General features: G+C 41.4%; 1 protein-coding gene across 7 annotated transcripts in view; it reads left to right on the forward strand.

Annotated features, from left to right (window-relative positions):
- The window catches only part of Gpatch2 (G-patch domain containing 2), a 185,240-nt gene that overhangs the window by 102,115 nt on the left and 58,395 nt on the right, over window positions 1-24,730 (forward strand). For 6 of the 7 annotated variants that reach the window (XR_009057133.1, XR_009057134.1, XR_009057135.1 and 3 more), the window contains 2 exons: window positions 9,152-9,191; window positions 15,307-15,377. The exons of the other annotated variant lie outside the window; for it this stretch is intronic. Coding sequence is in view for 3 of the 6 variants with exons in the window: in XM_057769632.1 (XP_057625615.1) it covers window positions 9,152-9,191; window positions 15,307-15,377 (111 nt within the window). In the remaining 3 variants the exon portion in view is untranslated. The remainder of the gene's footprint in view (window positions 1-9,151; window positions 9,192-15,306; window positions 15,378-24,730) is intronic. 7 annotated transcript variants of the gene reach the window in all.

A 24,730-nucleotide genomic window follows, 5' to 3' on the forward strand; every position in this document is an offset into this window, starting at 1 on the left:
TTCTACTTGTCAAATGTCAAAGTTAAAATAGAGATGAACAAATGGAGGAAGTGACTGTGCAGACTCAGAAGTATGAAAGGGTTGCAGTTTCAAATGGGTGTTGCTGGAGGACCACAGCTCCCAATCCCCTATCTCTGTGCTGGACTGTGTAGAAATAGCTAGGAAGGCACGGGAGTCTTCCGGCTGGAGAAGGGAAAGGTGGTTTGAGGGTTAGGGGGACAGTAGCAGTAGGCAGCTCCATATAGAAAGCCTGGGCTCACCAGAGGCAGTGGAGGCTGATCAGTACAAGTGGAGATGGGGGTGGGCTGCAGCTCAGAGATCAGTCAGTCTCTTAAAGGAGCTATGGCATGCCACCAGTTGTGCTAAACTCTATATTTGTTTCTAGAATTCCTTTTTAAAACCCTCTCAGGTGTTCTGTGGTGTTAGTTAACCACGATGGGTGCCACTCTGTAGTAATGAGGAGCGGAGGGCTGTGTCCCGCTGCCCGGCTAGCTTAACCCCTGAAATAACCACATGGAAATTGTATTAATTAGATCACTGCCTGGCCCTTTATATCTAGCCTCTTCTTGGCTAATTCTTACATCTTGAGTCAACCCATTTCTAATAATCTGTGTAGAACCACGAGGCCGTGGCTTACCGGGAAAGATTCTGCATGTCTGACTCTGGTGACTTCATGGCCGCTCTCCCTGCCTGCCCTCTTCCTCCCAGAATTCTGTTCTATCTACTCTGACCACCTAAGGGCTGCCCTATCAAAAGGCCAAGGAAGCTTCTTTATTTAACCAATGAATTCCACACAAATACAGAAGGACCTCCTACACCAGATGGGGGTGGGCTGCACCTGGAGCACTTAAGTCCCATGCATGACATCCTAGTGTGCTGCAGTGTTTTTGCTCTTTTACTCTTTTGGCTCTTTTGGTTTTTTTATGGGGGAGGTGGGGCACTACCCAGCTTGCAAATAAATTACACGTGGAGACTTATTCTTACTTACTAATGCCTGGCCTTATCTTGGTTTGCTTCTTTCCTAACTTAAATTATCCTGACTACCTTTTGCCTCTGGGCTTTTTCTTTCTCTTACTTCTGTATATCTTACTTTGCAGCCTTGGCTTCTGGGTGCTGGCCCCTGACATCCTCCTTTCCTTGTCCTCTCATTGCTTGCTCCTTTTCCTCTTCTAGAGTTCTTCTTCTGTTTATAGTCCATGTCTACCAGACCTGCCTTTCTTTGCTCTGTTCTCGCTACTGGCCATTCAGCTCTTTATTAGACCATCTGGTGTATTAGACAGGCAAAGAATCACAGCTTCACAGAGCTAAAGAAATGCATCACAAACAAAAGTCACACACCTTAAAATAACATTCCCCAACACCCTAGGTTTATCCTGTTACTTCAATAGCTAAATAAATAAATACTATAAAATAGCATTCAAGATAATTTCCATTATAAAAGCAAAATTCAGATTGTTATTTGCTGGTTTCAGCATCGCTACACACCTCTTACAGCATAGACACCTGTAAACATGTGCGCCGCACACCAGAAAGTCTCAGTAACATACTTACAAAACATGACCAGCTTAAGAAAATGACATTGTGTTTTCTTCTGCTCATTGGGGGAAAAAACTTACCTAATAATTATTCCTGGGAAAACTAGTATCATATTGAAAGCCTAGTCATTAATAGATGATTCTTCCTTTTTAGCAGGAAGTATTTAGCAAAGATAAGTCAAGTCTTCATTAATATAAGACACACAGAGAATGTGCCAAGATTCTTAATCCAGCTAACAAAGTGAAGTTAGTTCTAACTTCTGACTAAAAAGAAACTTTGAGGAGACTAGAGACATGGCTCGGTATTTAAAGAGCGCGTACTGTTCTTCCAGAAGACCCGAGTTCAGTTCCAGTCCGCATCAGGAGGCTCACCACCACCTGAACCTCAGCACCAGGAGATCCAGTGCCCATGACTTCTGTTGGTGCCTACATTCACATGGCATACACTCATGAAAAATACTAAAACTAATAATACCAATAGTCTTAAAAATATGTTTTGAAACCTGATCATCAATGTTATCATTTTGTTGCCTTTCTAAATATATAATAGTAAAATGTGAAAATTACGATGGCTCTCTCTTAGCAATATGTGTTAGATCCAGTCATGGTGGCACACCCCTCCACTGCCAGCATGCAGGAGACTGAAGCAAGATTGACTGCCAGAGATCACAAAACTAGTCTGCTCTGCGTCTTGCTAAGCCAGCTATGGTAACATAACACAATCCTGTCTTGAAAACCAAAAGAGGTTCCAGGCTTTTATATACTCTCTAACTTTGCTCAAGTACTTGCAAGATACTTAATTTTAAAGGAATATTTATGATTTATTAATTGATTTTAATTGATAGTCACATTCTGTTTTTGTTTTATTTTGATACAAAATATATCTACTTCCCAGGTATATAGAATTAACTTTTTAAAAATGTACAGAAATAACTCATTATAATTCTGATGAATTCCTTCATAAAACAAATATTCATTCATTTTATCTTTTGTGTAAATATCAGGCATGTTCATTGAGAATGCCTTTTCACTTTTAAATTTATCATTTACTGCATTGTATGGAAAGGGGCTTTACCTGTAGGTAAAGGTTCAGATAATATGCGGGATCAGTTCCTTCTCTTATTTCCCATGATGGGCATGCTGTGAGTCAGGCTGAAGGAAATGAGGCAAGCCTCCTTCTGGAAGGGGTTACAGTGTGCTGTGCAGAGCGGCCATCTCCACTAGACAGCCCCTCAAAGTCATATTGAGCAATTTGCGTCTTAACAGGCTTTCCTTTCCCGATGTGTTGTTTTAATGTCTTTGCTCTCTGAGTTATCAAAGCAGATGTTCTTTCTCCATTTTATTGGTGGTTTGACTTTTCCAAAGCCACACACTATAACTCTGCTTGACCAAAAATCAATTAGGAAACAATATCTTAGGCATCTCTGATGAGATATGCAAGCCCTGAGGGAATTCTGTAGGGAGCTCCAGTTGTATCAACTCTTGTATGGATGTTGAGGGATCCAGAGCTTACAGAATGAAGTCACATGTGTTACCGTAGCCCACAGTGTCCTGCAGGGAGGGCACTAATACTGATTTCATAGGTCTTTTGCTCAGCAAATTTGAATTTATGTTTAACTCCTGAGAAAGATCTTTATTTTTCCTTTTTTTATTATTATTTTTCGTGTGTGTTGATTATATGTGGCCCACAAGTAGAGATTAGAGGACAGTTTTGTGGAATAATTCCTCTTCTTCCACCCCTATGTTGGTTCCAGAGGTTGAACTTAGGAAACCAAGCTTTCATACCAAGAACTTGGCTTGCTGAGCCATCTGTTACCCCCAGTGTTATTTTGTTGATAAGGAACCTAGACTCCAAATATATAAGGTTTACCAGAAGCTACCTGAGTGGTTCCAGAACCTGTTCCTAAACTTCTGTTTTTCCTTTTATCAAGCATATCAAGCTAAACATTTGAATTTTCATTAGTATTTTAATAAAGCAAATAAAGCTTTGAAAAAGCCTCTTATATATAATTTTAGAATTGACATCATAGAAAACTTTAATAGAGGGATATCTTAGTAGAGAAAAACATGACACTGTAGTGGATCAAGCTCTGTCTGCCATCTCAAGTCATGCTTTTGCGCACACTTTCCAGGATACCTAGGAGGGCTGCCCTCCGCAGTCACACAGCAGAAAACAAGATGGAGGACGTTACCTATCAGTATTGGACAATAGACAGTGGTCAGTGGGTAGGCACATACATGTGCAATTACATGGTAGTACATGTACATTGCTATATACTGAGCTCAGGGTTCTAATTCTTAAAATTTAACTGAATATCTGTCAACCGAGAACAGCTGATAAATCTCTGAAGTACATCATTGGGGGGTGGGGGAAGATGCATTTCAAGCGAATAAAATGGCTGTTCTGCATCCAGTAATCTGGAAGGATTCTGTGATAAATGAAGGACGTGAAGGCAGATTGTCATGTGGAAGACTGGGGAAGGTACAAGGCAAGCCTGGGACACAGTTAAGGAGTCTGTCTTGATGAGTAGTGAAAAGTCACCGGAACATTTAGTTTCCTCTCTTCTGTTTGTTCATTTGGTATGATTGAACTCTCTCTCTCTCTCTCTGTTTCCATAGGGACAGGTTAGCCCTGACATTTGAGGTAGTTGCAAAGGCTAAGTTCTTGGCCATGTGGCTTCTTGATGCTGGACCAAATTGCTTTAATAAATTTTGATACAACTAGACTTGAACTCATGACTCTCCTGCCTTAGTCTCCTGAAAGCTGGGATTATAAGTGTGTGACTGTTCAATAAAGGAACCAAATATGCAATATTTCTTTAAATGTAAATAGATCTAACTAATGGCTACTGTATTGAACATCTGTGTGTGTGTGTGTGTTTATAGTCTCTCTCTCTCTAAAAAAAAAAAAAAAAAAAAAGGTGCTTCTGTGTCCAAAAGGACAAAACTTATTTCTAGCAATCTGTATGAAAAGTACAGTTTATTGTGCTTTTCTCCAGTACATTTTACTGGAATCCTCAGTCAAAAATCTTGGTGCCGGCCTTGTCTTTTTGCCCAGGAGTGATGTTAGTTGATGTCTATGAAATCCAATACATTGCTGCTACCTGCTATGCAGCTCTGTGCTTAGGGAAGGGGATTGTGGAAGCATGAGAAGGAATTTATGCAGCGCTCAGCATCTACAGAGACCTGAAACGCAATCCCTTCCACTCTGTAGTTACAAGACTGCTCTGCTTGAATGATGGCTGCAGCTCAGGAGGAGATGCAGACTTCTGCTTCCAACAGAGCCTACTGGGCAAGGCAGGCTCTGTTTCTAGATGTGCCTAACCTGTACCTGTATCTCACAGGGAGAACTGAGCTTAGAGCTCACATCCAGCTCTTCTGCCTTGAGCAGACTGACGGACTGTGCCTCAGTCTCTCTCTAGTCTACTTCTTTTCCTGTTAGACTTCTGTGAGCCTGCTCTGAAATCCTGACTCAAGTGCAAATCCGTGTCCATAAACATCACAGCAGCTGCATTCTGGTTCAGGCACTAGCCTTCATTTAAGCTTCACTCACAGTTGAAGGACACTACTACCATTTTATTTCTTATTTGGTGTGTGTGTGCTCATACATACCAGACATTGACATTGAACATTGACAGAGCAGTCTCTGTCCACCATGTCTCCTGAGACAGGGTCACTCATTGAACCTGAAGCTTTCATATTTGGTTAGTTTGGATGGCCAGCAAGTCCAAGAGATACCCTCCGTTCTGAGCCCCCTCGGCGACTAACTGGAAACCAGTGTTGCTGCTCAGCTCCTGCCTTTTTTTTTTTAATACAATGTCATTAAAATTGTATCCTCGTTATTATCCTAGGCTCTGTGAGCACAAAAAGGGGAGAAACAACCCAGAAACACAATACCAGCTCCTTCTTCATCAAAACTCATGATACTAAACCTGGGGCAATAAAGCAAAAGTTGAGTAAAAACGGAGGGCCCAGTGTTACTCCTTTGGGTGTCAGCCTTGGCATGCTGGGAGCACTGGAGATTTGGTAAGGTTGTGATGAGAACTGCTCAGCCAGACCTGTGTTTTGCCCTAGGTCAGGCTCACAGAAATGAGCGTTCCTTAGATGGTGCAGTTTATTGGCTACTGCTTCTGATAGCTGATTCTACATTTCTCATGGTTGCCATTGTGTAGTAATGAGGAGGAATGGGCCGCGTCTCGCCGCCTGAGAGGAGTGTGGGCCCTTTGTTCCATCCCACCCAGCTAGCTTACACACAAAATAATTACACAGAAACTGTATTCATTTAAACACTGCCTGGCCCATAGTTCTAGCCTCTTTTTGGCTCTCACATCTTGATTCAACCCATTTCTAATAATCTGTATGTTACCACAAGCTCGTGGCTTACGGGGAAAGATTCAGCATGTCTGACCTGGCAGCTTCGTGACGGGCGGCTCTCTGCTTGCCTCCTTCCTCCCAGCATGCAGTTCTCTTCCGCCCACCACCCCCTCCACCTCCTGCCTATCTAAGTTTTGCCCTATCAAAAGGCCAAGGCAGTTTCTTTATTCAACCAATGAAATCAACACAAATATAGAAGGACCTCCTACAATTGTGATTGTTGCCCTTACTTCTGTCCCTCTCTCAAGGAACTCCAGTTTTCATTACCAGGGTAAGTAAATACCTTGGTGTCTGAACCTGATTTCTGGAAAGGAGATAGATGTGAGCAAAAGCACTGAAGGTGTATAAGAGGAAGCATCTAAATCTGCCAGGGTGAGGGAAACAGACTGCCCAAAGGGAACAGCCTGCCGTTGACTCTCATTTCTGCAGCAGTGGATAGAGAGGCCACCCTTTCCCTACCACACCAATGCTCTGTAAAGCTTCTTCCTTGCTACCTACCCCTCTTTACTTGCCCTTGTTCACAGGAGGCTTGGACCCTTGAGTCATACCCTTGGCTTCAGTTTTGTTTCTATTAGTAGCCACAGGTATGGTGACTGGAAGAACATGGCTGACTTTTGAACTCCAACTGTTACTCACTTATGAAATCTTTGGCAAATCACTTCACCTCTCTGAGCTTGTTTCTTTGTTTGCAAAGCGTCTACCTCTGAGAGTTTGGGGATTAATTGCTGTCTAGCTTGTGGGGTGCTCCTGAGACCTGCACTTGGCAGAGGGTCACTCTCCACCTGACCGGTGGGCTTCACTGGCGTGCTACTCCAATACAAAAGCACTTTCTTGGTTGCTCTGGAGCACACCACCCAAAGCTCCTGGGCTCTGGAACTTTGCTTTCTGCCAGCTCTCTCATTCCTCAGTCACAGGCTTTGTTCATTATGGCTCATACCTCCCTTTATTCCCGTTTCTCACAGTTTGGTTTGTTAGAGGAAATAAACCTTTTTTTGTCCACAGTTGACTCTAGCACCTGTGTTTTAATCAGTCCTTTCCTCTTTCCTGGGGGTTCTCCATTTACTCTTTCAGTTTCAAAGTTTCCTCCACCTGCACGGTTTATTCCCTGCTCCTCTCTTCCTTCCCTCCTAGAGGCCTGTTTACTTCTTCACATTCTCCTCCTTCACACTAACCTGCACAGTATAATCTTGGTCTCTCCCACCCCACCCCCAGTAACTTCTCTGAAAGTCCCCAGTGACCCTTCCAGACCCTGCCAAATTGTATTTCTTGATACTCTACGTCCCAGGGTAGTTTCACTGGCCAAACCACCTCTTACAGTGTTTGCCTCATGGAAAACTCATTTTTAAATCTTCTCACCCAAATCCTGTGAAGGTAAAAACTATAATAATGGAGAGAGAATAGGGTGCAGTAGAAGCTCCAGTTCCAGACCCAGTTTCCACATCTAGAAGGCAGCAGCTAATTGGCAGATAAGAAGGGTGTGAGTTCAGCAAGCACCATAGAAACCTCCCAAACTCCTGTGAAAAGCTGAACACTAACAGTAAGGTGGGCTTTGGACACCTCCCATCGCTGGGTGATAGAGATATGACTCTTCCATGAAAGGAGGCTGAGGGGAATAAAGAAGGACAGCAGGAACACAGCAAGGATACCACTAGAAGTGGGAGAAATAGAAGCAGCTGAGTGACAGGAAGTGGTCACTTTGTAATAGTGATAGAATATCTGACACTTACCTATCAGGCTAAAATAGAGCATCAGGAGCCAGTGAAGAATAAATTTGTGGTACTAGGAAGTCAGTCATTAACACATAGAATCACTTATGTACCATCACTCTGCTATATTCTTACAAAATCTAGCATATTTTTGAGAAGGAAAAGAGCAAAGGCTTTGTTATTTTTCACAGGGCTTTGGAGTTGAGAGATGGCACAAATAACTGCTGTTTTTAATCCTTTTATGAAATGATTAACTAGGGTGTGTTTTTGATCTTTAAATACTTTGCTTTAAAACAATCCACAGCAGATAGGAAATCTTGGCCAAGCTGTCAGTGGAACTCTCATTGAAAGTTTACTTCCAGCTGGTAGCTAATCCAGACTCGGCACACTGATACCAGTAAAGTGTCCATTATCATGGCAGTGTGGGCTCTGCCCTGCCAGGGTACATCACCAGCCATGAGCTAGAGAAATGCTTAAAGGAAGTGGAGACAAGCCCTGCTTCTGTGGAGTCTGGTCACTCCCAGCCAGCTGCCCCAGAAGTCAGAGAATGCTTGCGGTCTTTGCGAGCCCCCACGGATGTAGCAGTCAGTGTAAGTTTTCCTTGCCCTTCTGCAGCATGGTGTACTGACAGCACATTTTGGCAAGGGAATCCAGATCTCATGTCTATATCTGGAACTAAGGTTTTCATGAGGATTGGCTGTACATGTCATGTCCCTGAAGAGGTTATAGTACATAAAGATGCTGTTGTTTCTAAAACTAAATGGCACTTAGAGTCTCTAGTATTCCCCATGATTATATTTTCAGTGTCTTCCTCTATTTCCTAGTCTTAGACGTTTTAACAGTCTTTATGCGGTGTGCTACTGGAGCACTGGTCATGCAGCTAGTAAGAACTCGCATCCACCAGTGTGGCGAGACTCCATAGAGTCTAGCGCCAAAAGGGTCGGGCTTGACAGTAGAGTAATGGGAGGCTTTGACTGTGCAGTCATTTGTGTTTTTCCTGTCGTGGAACTTGTTCTGACCCAAAATCCTGACTGCTGTAGCTGTTAAAGTGTGGGCTATGGGTAGTCTAGGATTCATATCTGGAATTTTTTGTTTCGGTCCTTAGTACAGCACTGCAGAATAGGATATTCTTGTATTTTCAACTCCTTTTAAATAACTCCAATAATCAAAAGGTCATAATTTGGCATAATGATGCTATAATTAAGTTGTGGCAAATGATAGCATTTGTAGATTTTATAACCAGAATTGATTTGTAAAATGAACACAGTCCCAGCAGTTTATGTTAACATAATTAAATGGAAATGTAATTCTAACTCCGTTTGCTTATTAAATTGAAAATTACTGGGTTATGAGCACTCTTACATTGCTGTCAAAATTGGTGTAAGTCTAGAATTACATGAAATATCCATTAAAATAAAGCATATTTAAGGTTCTGTAGCTAGTGTGAACAAATTCCTCACAGCATATGCTGACTGTTGATGGGCGAGCAAGTGCTTCTAGGGAGGGGCCAGCTAACAGCTCTTCTTCTCTCCACAGCCACTGGTTTAGCCCTGGGGCTAGGACAGAACATGGCCAGGTAAGGAACCTTCTAATCCAGAAGGAACAGTTTCCTTCAGTCTATGTTCATCTCCCTCGGGTAAGGGGTCAGCAGAGAGAGAGCAGCTTATTATTATACGAGGAGCTAATTGTGCTGGGGCTTTCTTCTGACCTCAGTGGGCACCTAAAAGTCCTCCCACTACCACTGAACTCAGTCACACAGGGGACCTCTGTGGAACTGGTCACATGTAAGGCTTTACTACTAAGTATCACATGTGGTGGCATGTGTCCATATGTAGTCCAGTGCTTGGAAGATGAAGCATCCTCATCCACGTAGTGTTAGAGGCCCTGGTCAGCATGAGCACAAAATTCCAAGCAAATTAAAACTGCATAAGGTCAGGTAGTGCAAACTGCCTTATTAAGTTGAGGAGGAGTCAGGGATTCTTCTAAGATCTGATGTATTTCGAGGTGGGTGTTTTTAGCTATCTTTTTGACATACATGGTAGCACAGTGAATAGCTGAACTGGCAGGAACTGAACATTCAGTTTGATCGTCTTTACAGATGAAGAACTATTCTGCCTTGCTCTTGACTATATCAGTTGTCTCTTTAAAATGTGCTAAGATTATTCAGAAGTTAGATTGTGATACATCCTAAAATTTACAGTTTAGTGTTTAATTCCTTGCGAGGGCTTTTGCTCTTCTGAATGATAAGAGTTCTGTTTTAGGCAAGCAATCCATAAGGAAAGCCCTGTCTGAAGGCTCTCGGGAGGCTGAGGAGCTGTGACTGGGAGAGAACCACGTGCCTGGCATGTGAGAGGCCCTGGGCTCATTTCAGTACTGGGAGAAAGAGTGAATTTATCACTTATACCTTCTAAAGAGGAAAATTACCAATTCTTTTTCACTTTTTAGTTGTCATAATCCTTTTGACTAACTTTTTGTTTGACCTTTTACCTAAACTTTGGTGTACATTTCACATTTTTGTCTTGACAAGATTAGTTATTAATTAGTAAGTGTAGGTGATGTTTTCGTTTGTGGTAGTTCAGATCTGTAAGTAGACTCAAACACACACACACACACAAAAAGTGTTCTTAGAGGAAGTGCAGAGTTAATTTCTTCCAGCTACTGGTCCCAAGAGCTTCATCAGCCAGTCAGTTTGTTGTAGCACGATTAAGAAAAACTGAGAGACAGAAATTGGGGTTCAACCTGAAGGTCAGAAAAGCAAAACAGCCAGCCACTGGCTCTTACCTCTACCTTAGTCTGAACTGGCGATCCTGCCTCCAGGAGTCCTCAGAATGAGACTGTGTGTGAGAGCTGTCTCCTCCCATTTTATATTCCTCTCTAGGATTAAAGGAATGCACCATACTGCCCCATTTCTATGGCAAACTAGTGTGGCTACTGGGATTGAAGGTGTGTGTCACCACTGCCTGATCTGTAAGACTGACCAATGTGGCTGTTTTACTCTGTGATCTTCAGGCAAGCTTTATTTATTAAAATACAAATGAAATATCACTATAATTTATAACCTTGCTTTTTTTGTTGTTTTTTTTTGTAATGTGCAAGCACAATGCGCGCATTGGTTTCTGTTTCACTATCAGACCATTGACTCCTTAACATTAAGCTCTGACCAATGGCACTATAATTCCTACCTGAGGAAGGCTTTTCTTGACAGGCATGTGTTTTCTTTACTAGCCTATCACAGCCCTCTTGAGCTTAACAGCAGTAGATACTATTCCCGAGGGCCATAGGAGTGCAAAAACATTGTATTCAAAAGGACACACACACTAGAACAACTGTTCACATTATGAGAGCCATACAGGACAGAGTCATCTGAATGAGGTGGCTCACCTTGGAGTCTTGATTTACCACTTAGTTATGTGTGCAAGTGGCTGCCGGAGCACAGAAAGCATTGATGTGGGTGCTAAGATAATTTTCAGCCAGTGAATGAACACACAGTCAGGGAGTCTGCACGGTGAGGATCAGTTAGCATGGCATCACAGCGCATAGTTATTTCTCAGTTCAACGTAAGCTGACTTAACTGTAGCACAAAGAACAGTTAGCAAATCCTAGATCCAAGTAATGCAATGCAAAACCATGAAGAATTATAAAATTCTCCGCTGAATGTCGAATGAGTGACTTGCTTTGTGGTCGGTCGCCTTCTCTCTTATTCCAATGTAGCAACATAAACTAACGATAGTATTGACCCAGCCTCATTTCAATCCTCACCTCACTACTTTGCCCACCTTCCCACTCCTTTCTGTTCCTTATTACTCTGTCTCATTTCCATTTGCGTGCTCTTTGCCATGCTCCTGCCTCTGTCACACTCAGGATGTAGCTTCCCTGTCCTCTGTTCTCTGTCAGATACTTGCAACCTTTACAAGAAGAATTAGAAAAAAGCAGCCTTGTTTTTCCACTCCGACACAGATGGTCTGACAGAGGCAATGACTCTTGGTAGTTGTGTGGGTAAGGAGAGGTCCAAGAAGGACACTCAGTTGAAAGAAAAAGGGGACATCTGTGTGTGTGTTTGTGATTGTCTGTTAGTGTTTATATATGTATGTATCTATGCCTGTTTTTCTGTCTATTTGTGTGCCTATCTGTATGTGCTTTGTGTATGTGTATCTGTTAATGTGTATGTGTGTGTCTATGTGTTTGTCTGCTTCTGTGTCTGTGTTTATGCACATGTGTCTATGTGTGTTCTTACACCTATGTGTGTCTGCACTAATGTGTCTCTGTGGGACTGTGTGTGTATGCTTGTGTGTGTGTATACGCATGAGTTTAGATTCTAAGGTGTTGCCTACTTGAACATCTTATGGCTTGACATTTTGCAAGTGTTTTAATTTACAAGTGCCTTAGTGAGTCATTGTCATGGTTTAAGTAGTACTCTATTCACTCTTAATGTTGAGGACACTGAAAGGACGAGTCTTAGGTATTTCAGGCATCCTAAAGGGGTGTGCCAGCAGAGATACTTCTGACTAGACACACTTAATCAGCATCCACAGAAGAGAAGAGCATGCAACTTCCTTTTGATCTGGGTTCCGTTTTGTTTGCATCGACGCCATGAGCTACGAGTCACCCTCTATTGTCTTCCTGGTTGATGCCATCAGCTCTAAGCTTGTGTGCCATGGTTTTATGTGTTCCACTTGGTGCTGTGAATGTCCTCTTCTGGGCCATTTTCTAGTGGTGACAAATCAGGGGGTTGTACGTCTGTTTGGCCTAAGTCACCGAATCTGAAATCCTGAAGGTAAGGAGCACTTCACACCATATCAAGAAGCTCTGTTCTTAACCAAGATGACATTGTTGAATCATTACCCTAGAGTGACCTTACCTGTGACATTGATAGAAATCCCACAGAGCAGGGAAGAGGTTATTAGAACTGGAGAGTGTCTCCGGGCAGGTGAGTGGCCGTTGTAGCTGAAGCCGCTCTTACTATGGGTTTTCAGTCTGCTGCCTTTTTTCAGCCTCCAGAGACAAGCAGCGTGTTTCTGCTCCAGGCCTTCTTCTAAGTGATCTCCAAACATTTAGTTTCATGTATAACTTATGCATAACATAGCTCATGGTCCTTTTTATCTGAACTTCATTTCAACTGTTTGTTGACCTTGATTTGTGATCTGTGTGTGTGTCTGTGTGTGTGTGTGTGTGTGTTTGTGTCTGCCTGTCTGTCTTTTGGTGGTGGGGGGGGGGTTGGTAAACTGAGGTAGTTTCATGTTGAAGTCTTTGTGTGTATAAAGTGCATTATTGCAATAATTGTCTTTTTATACACTACCATTAAAAGCATGAATTCTGGGATATTCAGAAGAGGTAGAACACAGAGTACAGAGTCAGTATCATCTCCTTTGTCCTCATTCTTCTGGTGGGCTAAAAACCTCCCAGACCAGATTGGTACAGCCGGTCGTCATAGTTGTAATTTAAAATCTAAGCTGTCAAACTTTGTTGTAATGTAGTTTATAGGTGTTTGAACTGCTTTAACACCAGCCCCAGGGAAACAGTCCCAGTAACTTTTATCTTAAAATGAGAAGTTAATTAACTACCATGAATCTAAGAGAAAGGAGGAGATTTTGCCATCTCACCTTGAGCTATCTGTGTCGCAAATGTTCGTTTATATGAAGACATGAAGACACTAGACTTAGAAATGCCAAAGCAATTAATTTTTTTATTTTTAGAACCAATTTAGCGTTCGTGGTACGAAGTGTTTCTAAATTGAAACACTTTCAGATTAATGGACTTAAGATAAATGGTCACTATTTTCTATAAGTAGCAGTAATGAGCTATGGCTTTAGCTACATATCATATACCAAATCTCATGTCCTATTTCATTGCCTCATTTATTCGTTCATTCGTTCATTCATTCAACAAATATTTATTGAGCACTAAAAATGTTCCAGAACAGTACTAAGCCCTAGAGATGCTGATAAATTGAAAAACTGAAGCAAAGAGCCACTGTGAGCAAGGGCACGGTCCATATCCCCTGTAAAATGTTCTGTATGGCTGGGATATATAGAAGTAAAGAGATGAGACTATGGGCAGGAAGGAGCACAGCAAGTTATTAATGTAGAGGTGTAATCAAATTATGAAGGACCATGATGGCCCAATGCAAGATTTTGAATTTTATTTCAAGCATAATAAAATTAGATTCATTTAAGAAAACTCATATTGACTACAGCTCAGAGTGGATTGGATCAGAGCAAGATTGCAGACAGGGAGACCATTTAGGAGACTGTGACAAGTGAGAAAAACCATAGTCTGGACTAGGAGGGTGGTGATCTGAGTGGAAATAAGTCAATACTTAAGAGCAATTTGTGTGGCTACAACATCCCTGGATACTGGGTCTTAACCAAAGTCTGGGCCATCTAGAAGGTGGCCAGATTAGCATTCAGTCCTCAGTGGAACTGTTCAGAACAGTTAACAGTTATCCTTCAGAAGTTACTGGTACTCTCCGCCATACACAGGACAGCCAGACAGCCAGGCTCCTTAACTGTGACCATCACAACTGCTGTTCCCAGGCCATGTTCTCAGCACTTGCGGTGTGGGTCTCACAGTGCTGCCTAAGCATTTCCCCGGTTCATCTCTAACACCGCAGCCTGGCAGTTAATTGCCACCAATATCTGTGTTATGGGTGGAGGTTAGATCATAGAACAGTAAAGGACCCTGCTTGAGGTCACAATGGCTCTGTCATTGAAACAAAGGAGCTCAAGGGTGGAGCACAAGTCTGTCCCATGTTAGTGTTTGTAAGCTCTTTCTCTGCTTGGGTTGATTTTTGATAAGGTGTGCATTGGTGAGATTAGCCTTGCATATACGTAATCATGTCTAAAAGTAAATTAAGCTATGCTTTCAGTGAACACATGGTGAAGAGAATTGGCTGGTTTTTTTTTCTCATCTACTTTATTTCTAGTTAATTTAGAGTAAAGCAGCGATGAAGAGATATGGATGGCTAGACATTCGGAGGAAGTACATGCATATATATCTCCAAGGCAGTCATGTTTTAGAGAACACTTTCCTGTGCATACATAAGAAACAGTATCAGCTTTTTCATATCGGCCTCAAAACTATCACAGCTGAACCTGACAGTTACAACCTGTTAGACAGCAGAGGGTGTTGTCACCACAGCAGATCACAGCCGAACCTGACTGTTAGACAGCAGAGGGTGTTGTCACCACAGCAGATCACAGCCGAACCTGACTGTTAGACAGCAGAGGGTGTTGTCACCACAGCAGATCACAGCCGAACCTGACTGTTAGACAGCAGAGGGTGTTGTCACTGCAGCAGATCACAGCCGAACCTGACTGTTAGACAGCAGAGGGTGTTGTCACCGCAGCAGATCACAGCCGAACCTGACTGTTAGACAGCAGAGGGTGTTGTCACCTCAGCAGATCACAGCCGAACCTGACTGATAGACAGCAGAGGGTGTTGTCACTCAGTAGTAGGGAACACACCTGAGCTCTAGTCTTGGCATTCCAGGTTATGTGCTGTCACTGCAGTTGTCAAGGACAGATTGCCCCCTGGCCGGCATTTTTGCACCAGTAACAGTGGCATCATTAGCAAAGAAAGTCATGCAACCAGGCATACCAGTGTCCCTTTGATTACAAAGTGTTTTCCTTATTACAAACTAATATAACGGAAATATTTTTGTTTCTACAACTTTGTCTTGACACTTTGTATAGCATCAGCTTCTGAGAGATAACCGAGCGGAAAGGGGACACAAGAAAAACTGCTCCGTGAAAACAGCCAGCAGGTAAGCATTCAAGACTCTCCATTCTCACGGGCTCAGTGCCCTTCAGTACATCATGAAGCCTGGTGAATTGTGGATTGTTTATCAGAACCCATTTCAAGCCTTCCAGTGATGAAGATGAAGATGCCATTTTGGTTATATTATTTTATAAAGATGCCAGTTTGGTCTTATTCTTTTATAAAGATGTCATGTGGGTATATTCCTTTAAAGCTGGTAAAATGCAAGGTAATAGTTTTTTTTTCTTTTTCTAAAAGTGTTTTTTTTTAGCCTTTTCATTTTAAGTTATGTAAGTGATCTGTTTGTCTTCTTTTCTAATGCGGAGGATTTTCTGCAGTTTGCTTTTGACAGTGTGTTTTCAAATGTACTTCAGGTGTTTATGAAGATTTCATTTTCACTTAGACACCAGTGGCTTTCTTTCTTGCCTAAATATTGATCAGAATGACTGCCATATCTACTCAGGGCAGTGCAGGCTCACTTGGGGAGAATCATTGGCCTATGGGCATGGTGATTGTCTTGATCGTGTTATTTGATTGGGAAGTCCCAGCTGAAAGTGGATAATATTAGTCCTTGGGTTTAAAACCTCACTTCATGAAAAAGAAGAAAATGAGTTGAGCACAAATATGCATGCATTGATTAATTCTTTGCTCTTGACTGTGGGTATGATGTGACCATTTGCTTCAGGTTCTTACTGTCTAGATGTATCAGTATTAATGACTGTAACCTGAACTTGTGATTCAAGTAAACCCTTTCCCTTCTGGTTGTTTTCGCTGGGTGTTCAGCACAAACACAAGTGCAAGGGCCAAGACCAAGAGACCAGCTTTCTAGAGTAATCCTAGACAGGAGAGCACAGCTGGTCTCACTAGTCGTGAAGAGTTCTCCCTTTCAGTCTTTCTGTTCCACAAAAAAAGGTGTAAATTCTGCCTGGATGAGGCAGAATTTACCATCATACCTTGGACTTAATAATTATTTCTCAGAAACCTAAAGCTTTATCTGTGAAAGAACAAATGCAAAATGAAACCTTTATCAGACCTGAGAACTGTTCTTCCCAAGACCTCATGAGTACGGCAAGGTATTCCACTGACTGAGAAGAAATAAAAAGACTCGACTTGGAGAGAAGGTGTGACATTTAGCCCATCAGTAGAGATTGTGTTTAATATCACTGGGCCTGGGGTCTCTCTGCCAGCATCACTATGTAGACAGGAGGAAGACGGCTGACTCCCCATTTCCTTCGTTTCTTTGCTCACTGTAAGAAGTGACCTTTGTACTGTCATCAGACACTGTCTTCTGTGTCACTTTATGCGTCTTCCTTTCTCTAGGCCACATAAGTACAATGCCTTTGATTTACTGTACCACAAGCCTTACTGGCACCTTGGATGTCTACAGTTGGTGCTCAGAATAGCTGTAGAATGAGTTGAAAGCTGAGCCAAAGGAGTGGATATACTCATATGTTTGTTCTGGGATTAGCATGCCTGACTGTCCCCATTCTCTAGTTGGGTGCTTCTGAGCAAATACTGAAGTTTTCTGTTGTTCCCATGTATAAAATGCAAAAGCAGTAGCATCCACTCTGTAGCATTGTTCTTTAGATAGACAAACGCACCTGTAAGGTCTCAAGCACTGGCTTCTGTAACTCTCATATTGCCATTGACTTTCTTACCTGCATGTTTCCTACATGCTCGCTGAATTGTATTTTTCAATCATATAATTCTCACACATAGTTAACAGTATTAAATTCTCTGTAAGAAAAATAACGTACAGAAGGGCCCATCACCATCTTGTCCTGTTCTCTATATTTACTCTCCGAACACTTTAACTTTTAGCTTTTCCTTTTGCTCTTGACCTCAGTGTAGCCATATTGCATGGTTATATGACCACTTCTTTAGTGTTTTTAATTATACTGCATACTGACTCTCCTTTGGCTATGATTCCTACGTCCCCATACATAGCCATGCCTGGTTCTTTATCTTTTCCTCCCGCACTGAATATCTGTTGTCATTAGGAGAATATGCATGTAGCTGTTAGCCATTCGTGTATAACCTTCGCTTGTGGTCATCATGGATCTGCTTGCCACTTGCTTTATTTCCTATTTGTTTGCCCCAATTCATCAATAATCTGTTCCTGGAATTGTAGCTGCTGGTTTGTTGTCCTGCTGGCATTTTCCGTTATGTTCTGTAATGTCGGCCTGGCCTGATGTGTGGCATGTGCGGCATCCTTATTCCTCACTGGCCCCAGCAGACTTCTTCACCTGTCTCCCATAGAGTTCTGTTTTCAGGGTCCCATGGCATTATTTTCTTTGAGCTCTCAGGGCAAGAAAGCAGGTTGTTCAATCAGAGAGATTTTGTGTCTGCAAATCCCTTCATCGTTTTATCACATTGCTCAGTTTTCCTGAAAATTGAACTCTTGTTTGGAGGTCATTTTTCTTTAGAATTTTCACGCCCCCCACCATCGTTAAGTAATTTTTTTAGTAATTGTATTTCTTGCTTCTAGTTTCTATCATTTGGTTATTGGAGAACCTTTAGTTCTCCATTTTTAAGCCCTTCCTTCTCTCTCCCTTCCCTTCTCCCATCCCTATTTTTCACGTACATACATGACATTTCTATGTTAGAAATACACAATTATACAACCTATACAGCCATGCAACAGGTACAAATTCAAACCTAAGCTGTGTTCTTGGGACACTGCTGGTCAATTTTCTCAATATTTTAACCCAAATCTTTAAATGATTTTTTAAAACTTCTGTACTCTTATTTCCAGACCACTCTTTTTGAGCATTATCCCATATTTCCTCTTGATTAATGGCTGTGCTATGTGTCCTTTTTGCCCTGGTGCCATAGGCTGTGTTCGGTACTGGGCAACTTGGAAAGGTGAAATAAGATTGAAGCTTCAATTTTGTTCTGAATCTTATTAAATGCAACATGAAAATCTTCACCTTCCAATTCATATATATTATTCTACATTCCTCTCCTGAAACCCATTTTCTTTCTTAGTATTTTAATATTATCTTGACTTTTCTTAACCCTTTTGGATGAGTGACTGCACTTGCCTTTTTCAACTTGGGGAAAGCATAAAGGTTGAAGAAGAGAGCAGTATTGCACTGAGTCATTGCGTTGGGGACCATTTACTCCCAGAATATCCCAAGCAAGTGCAGAGGCGTGAGTTCCCAGGTGCTCTGCTGGAGTGAGTCAAGGCTGAGATGCTGACGTGTTTGACTGTAGCACACCCTTAAAGTGGGCTTTGTTCACATATGCTCTGAGCACACGACCAAGCACTGTGAAGGAGTGTAGCACAACTCCCCGGGCACCTGGGGAATTTTAAGAATCTTCCTAGCAGAGCTTTAGTTGTATATTACCAGTGCTGCCAACTACAGAACATTTCAGTGGTGCGTTACGCTCTTTACATTAATGTAAATACAGCAGTATTGTCTGTATTTCAATGGTGCGTATAAATACAGCAGTATTGTCTGTCTACCAACATGAGGCAGTGCTGTGTCTAACATACAAAGAGAAGAAAAAGACAATATATAAGATCTCTTTAAACACACCCCATTTTAATATTTTCAGTCACTTGCTCATTTGCTTTTGAGAGAGGGTCTCACACTGTAGCACAGGCTGGCCTCAAACTCTCAATGATCCCCTGGCTTCAGTCATTTCTGTACAGTTTCTCTTGTGTTCTGTGAACTGTCCTGTATGTCTGCATGTTCATCAAAGTGACAGACTTCTGAATTTCTTCCCTTGCTTCAGTACTTCTGGCATCTCTGCCCTGCTTACTTACCATTCGCGATGCGTGTCATATAATGTATCATCCTGTTATATCCCAGTGGTTATTAATAAAATAACAACAGGCTGCATTAGCACTTACACTTAGTATAAATGAAATTATAGACTCATTGATTGCCAGTATAGTTGATGTCGTTCCTCTCCTGCCTGTCAGCTGGTTGCTTCATGTTGTTTCTCAGAGAGCCCTGTCATACAGCAGATGTGTTCACATAGTGAGTAATATGAACCCTTTCCTTACAGCATCACCCTCGGGTGCTCATTGGGTGGTTTTCTCAGGATTCTCCCGGCAGTGATTTAAGCTGCACAACCTTCTAGTGTTTTTCCATGTTGCTTGTCTTTTATTGATTCCTCTCATTTTTAGGTCTTGTGGCCATAACATAGGACTTTGGTTTCCTTTGGGATAGAGGGTGTTGTTTGCTTTTGGAGACAGTCATACTGTTTTGCCCAGGTAGACCTCTAGCTCCTGGGTGCACTCTCCTCACTGAGCACTGTGTAGCTCGGACTCCTGGTCCACTCTCCCAGCCGTCACTGTAGAGTTCTGTGTTCCTTCCATTCTCCGTTGCTTCAGTTTTTACTCTCCATTTCCTACCATGAATTTCACCCTAATTTTTTTGTATTTTTTTCTTGTCTAATGTTTAATGAGTACCAGGTTTTTGTGCCATTTGGTCATTTTTACTTACCTCAAGATCTTAAAGAATACAAGTGGAAACTCTAGAAAATAAAAGTTTCTCAAAACATAGTTAAATAAAAGCACATTTAAATGTTACTTTTGGAACTACTTATCACTTTCAGATTTTAATCATTAGTAGACATGATGTCAAGTAATCTGTCCTTCAAAGTGAGAACCAAACTAAATCCTTGGGCACTGTACCTGAGAGTTTTGTTCTGTTGTTGTGAGGTAGGATGTTAGCAAGTAGCCGAGGCTGTCCTGGTCAGAGCCATCTTGCTTCAGCCTCCACAGTGCTGAGTAACAGGCAGACACCACCATGTCTAACTCCTGTGTGACTTTTAGAAGAGGAACAGCATCTACATTATTCTTGGCCTATTCCAGAGCTGTGTAACTCTAGCTTGGGTACCACCTCATCTGGAGCCAATGAGACAGGGTGGTTCAACCAGTTCCTTTATCTGAGGGTGTTTCAACCCACGTACTATCTACAGTTCCCTGCAGAGGGAGGGGCTGTCAGTGCACAGCCAATGGGAAATGCCTTGCGTGTTCCAGTCTTACATTTCAGCATTCAGGTGACAGATTGTGCTCCTTAAGATTTAAGCAAATCCTAAAATTTGCATCTTTAAAAATAAATCTTTCCCCATGACATCTTGATGGGAGCATCTCTCACTTAAAGTTACAAATACGTATTTTCATAATTCTGTAAAAACTTGGAAAGGTCAGTATCACCTTCTCAAACTGAAAGCCAGCTAGTTCATAGGCATAAAGGGATGCCTGGTACCCAGTCATGTGTCGTCCTGGGGCAAGTGTCCCCCCCACCCCTTGTTTACACTGGTGACATGTTTTCAACTTGACAGTCCATGAACAACTTGAGAGTTTGAGGCAGCTCAACTCAGCTGTTTTCATCAAGAAGTTTCCCTTCGTCCCTGGAGGTTCTTGTGGCGATATAGAATTTCCCCTCTTCCTTACCAGACTCTTAGAAAATTTGTTTTTTGTCATATACTCGTAAAAAGGACCTAGGCAGACTATCTAATACTTTGGGATATTATTTGAAATCAAGTAAAAGTCTATTTGTTGGTGATAGTATTAAATTCTGTTAATTTCTGTGATATCTTTTCACTTCATCCCTAAAAGTATCCTTTTCATTTATTTTATGCACATGGTTTGATATCACTTGCGTACTGTGTGATCTGATTCCTGATATTATCTGCTCATCAGAGGAGAAAGTGGATTGATTGATTGATTGATTGATTGATTGATTGATTGATTGATTTTTTGCTTTACTCTTGCCGGGTTGATTAAAATAAATATCTAATAAAACAGAAAAAAGTAGATTTAATCTGTGAAACAGTAGATCCTGTTATATATTCCCATTTCTCTAAGAGGGGTTCCTGCACTCATTCATGTCTTCCTCCTTCCATCAAAATGAAAAGAGTGTCCCTATTTGTCCCATTGTGGAAGGCATTTATTTCCACGTGCTGGCACTTGTCACCCTTTTTGTCATAGATGTGATAGAATTACAGCTGCTTTTTGATCTTCTAAAGATCCAAAGATGTTCAAGGATTCAGTCTTCCCCATGCTGTCATTTGCCATTTGGAAAGGAGACCTAATTTGCAACAGATAGAAAACTATTTGTCATTTTGCAGCTTTGCCAAAAATAAATGAAAGTATCAACAGCTCCGTCTCTGCGCAGCTGTTAGTAAATGGGAGGAGGACCGCTCATTAGAAACTGCATAAGGACGTGGACTGTGCGTGTCGCCGCCTTTCCCAGAAACATACACCAAATTGCATATATCAGCAAAGCCACATGGTGAGGAGACACCGCCTGGCCTGTCTTCTGTGGTCTTTAGCATGTTAAACAGACCTGTCCTTGTCACATTGGAGCTGTAATCATTTAACACTGTACTTTTAAAGTAAGTTATGCAGGCTGACATTTTATATGGCCACAGAGTGACTCGGGACCACCTTTAAACACTGACTTTAAAATGTTATAGTTTTTTATGACCTCTTCTTCCCAAATTGAGAACTAGGGTGAGACTTGATTTGAGGTGAACAGCTTTGCTCAGCCCTCCATGGGAAGAGACTCTCGAGTGATTCCCATTCGTTCCTATGTGTGCATGGCCAAGCTAATAGAAGACACTCACATGTTCACTTTAATTAGAATGTATGCATTCCATATTTGTTTAATTGGAATACATTTAATTATATATGTGTCCTAATTAAAAAGAACATTTGAATAACTTCGAGGGCTAGAGATAGTTAGAGCAGAATAATTGGAAACTTCCCACATATGTGATATAAAATGGCTTTTAAGGGGTTTAATTTTCCCATTCTACACTCTGCGATCAAATTATTGTATTTTATAAAACCACACTGGGCACAAATTGCCAGTGCTCGTGGCTCCTGTCCTTTCGCATCCTGAAATTCTAACCTTCCTTGCCAAGATTTTAAAAGAATGATTGGAGAGGGTTATTTTAAGTTATGATTATACCAAATAAATTAGTCACTAGTCAGTTTAAATTTTGAGCTGTTGCTCTTTGGTTGGAGATGAGGGACCCACAAAGAATGAGGAAATACCTTCTTTATCCTTGTGTAGTGAATAAAAATCCACTCTCCTTTGGTGTAACTCTGATCACCTAGTAACCTCTTTTTCCCACAGGTGAGCTAGATTTTTTTCAAATGCTTAGACTTGAGCACAAGCTCTGTCCCTAAGGATGGCGGTTGGAGGTGGTGTGGTCACTAATGACGGAAAATTGTTAGCATGTGTGAGCTGTTCCAGCGACCCTTAACTGAAATAAATGTGTGGTCTGAAGTCTATTTCCTTTAGGACAGGTGTCTGTTTCACAGTTGGCACTCCTCAAATTGGCCCAGTGATTAAGTGGGCACGGACACAGCTCTAACCTTTAGCTCCCAGAGGTGGGTCTCCTAGGAAATGATTACGGTGTACCTGCACAGCTGGGTCCCAACAGCTGTGTCACTCCTGCAGCCTGCCTTGTAACTTCATTAGGGAGCATTTGGGATGGCAATGCACTGTGCTCCTGTGCCAAAATGCATCCCCAAACAAGCAGTCAGCCCTAAGTCGTTAATGGGAGAGTTACTGGAATGTTGCTGCTTCAGTTTGTGTCTTACGGTCTCTAGAATAAACATAAGTCAGATAAAGTCGGTGTGTCTGGTGACTGTCTTAGTGGAGTGCCAGCATGTGGACCGGTTCATTTCATATTCCTACCTACTGAAGTCTTCCACCACCTTATCACAGTAGAACAGAAATGCTCCAGGATAAATCTTAATGCCCATGTATCTGTAAGTAAAATATTTTACTTACTAATATAAAACAGTCAAATATTAAGCACTTAATTGCCATTTTACCATTTTTCAGTTATAAGATCAATGCAAAATTAATTTAAAAATAATATGAAACTTGTTTATATAGTTGTTGGTCTTTTTGTTTTTTAATCAAATTTGTTTTATATCCAGTACTTTTTTTTCTCTTAGGGAATAAATACTTTTGTCATTCCGTATTGATTTTGTTTGTATACCAGGCTACAGATGGGAATTTACCTTTGTTTATTTCATATATTTCCAATCAATTCCATCTCATGCCCAATTATATTACACTAAATTAACATAATTCAACAGATGTTGATATTTAAATGTTTTCTGGCATTCAAATCTTGGACAGCTGTATTAGAGCTTGGGGAAAAGGCAAACATTTAGAGTTAAATGCTGAACATATGCTTAAATTACTAATTAGAGAGACGGAATGAAGACTACGTGTTCTCCTTCCTGAGGACAATAAGCCTTAGATAAAGGTTTGTGTCATTTTTTTTTTTTATCAGCAATTACAATATGGGGCATGCTCCCAAACTAGAGGACACAGGCAGGCTTCATAGATAACTTAATTAAATTTCAAATTTAGTCCCTAAAAACTATGAATTATGTTTCACTGAATCAGGAAGGAGCTATAGTGATTTCTACTTATAAACTTAAGGACCATAAAATAAAAATGTTTCTTGAGCTAAAAACCATTTTCAGTGTATTATCGTGAAAAAATGTTTATATATGGAGAAATGCTAAGAAAAGTCGAAATTCACTGGAGACATGGCTCAGAAGTTAAGAGCACCGAGTGCTCTTCATGAGGTCCTGAGTTCAATTCCCAGCAACCACATGGTAACTCACAACCCTCTGTAATGAGATCTGGTGCCCTCTTCTGTCATGCAGGCATACATGCAGGTAGAACACTGTACACATAATACATGGATGGGTGGGTGGGTGGGTGGGTGGGTGGATGGATGGATGGATGGATGGATGGATGGATGGATAGATAGATAGATAGATAGATAGATAGATAGATAGATAGATAGATAGATAGATAATAAGTATTAAAACTGTTTCAGGAGGAAAGTCAAAATTCCTATCAGTCTTATCAGTTATCTGAGAGAAGTTATCAATGTATACATAGGATAATGAACCAAACCGAAAATTCACCCAGGAAGTACAAATAGCCACCACATCAAAACGTGTTCAACATCTTTAGCTGTCAGAAAGAAATGTAAAGCAAATCTTCACTAAACGTGCTCCTACTTCCATCTTTTTAAAATACGGACTCCACCAATAGGACAAAAACGTGCTTCCTAGCTCTATTTTCTATACTGGTGTCATTTTATTCTTTATTGAATCTTTGTGTCTGTGTACCCTTGGTAGACACAGAGGCTTATGCCTTCACTTGGCTTTTGTGGATGATACTGATAAGCTTAGGGGTCTGTGTATCCTGTGGTGTACTGACTTGGATTCCTTTGTGTATGTGCCCCAGAGTGGACTAGCTGGGTTCATCTATTTTTAGCTTTTTGAAGAACCTCCATAGTGATTTCCATGGTGTCTGTACAAATTTATATTTCTACCAATAATGTATTAGGGCT

The sequence above is a fragment of the Chionomys nivalis genome, chromosome 5 (assembly GCF_950005125.1).
Source record: "Chionomys nivalis chromosome 5, mChiNiv1.1, whole genome shotgun sequence".
Lineage (NCBI taxonomy): Eukaryota > Metazoa > Chordata > Mammalia > Rodentia > Cricetidae > Chionomys > Chionomys nivalis.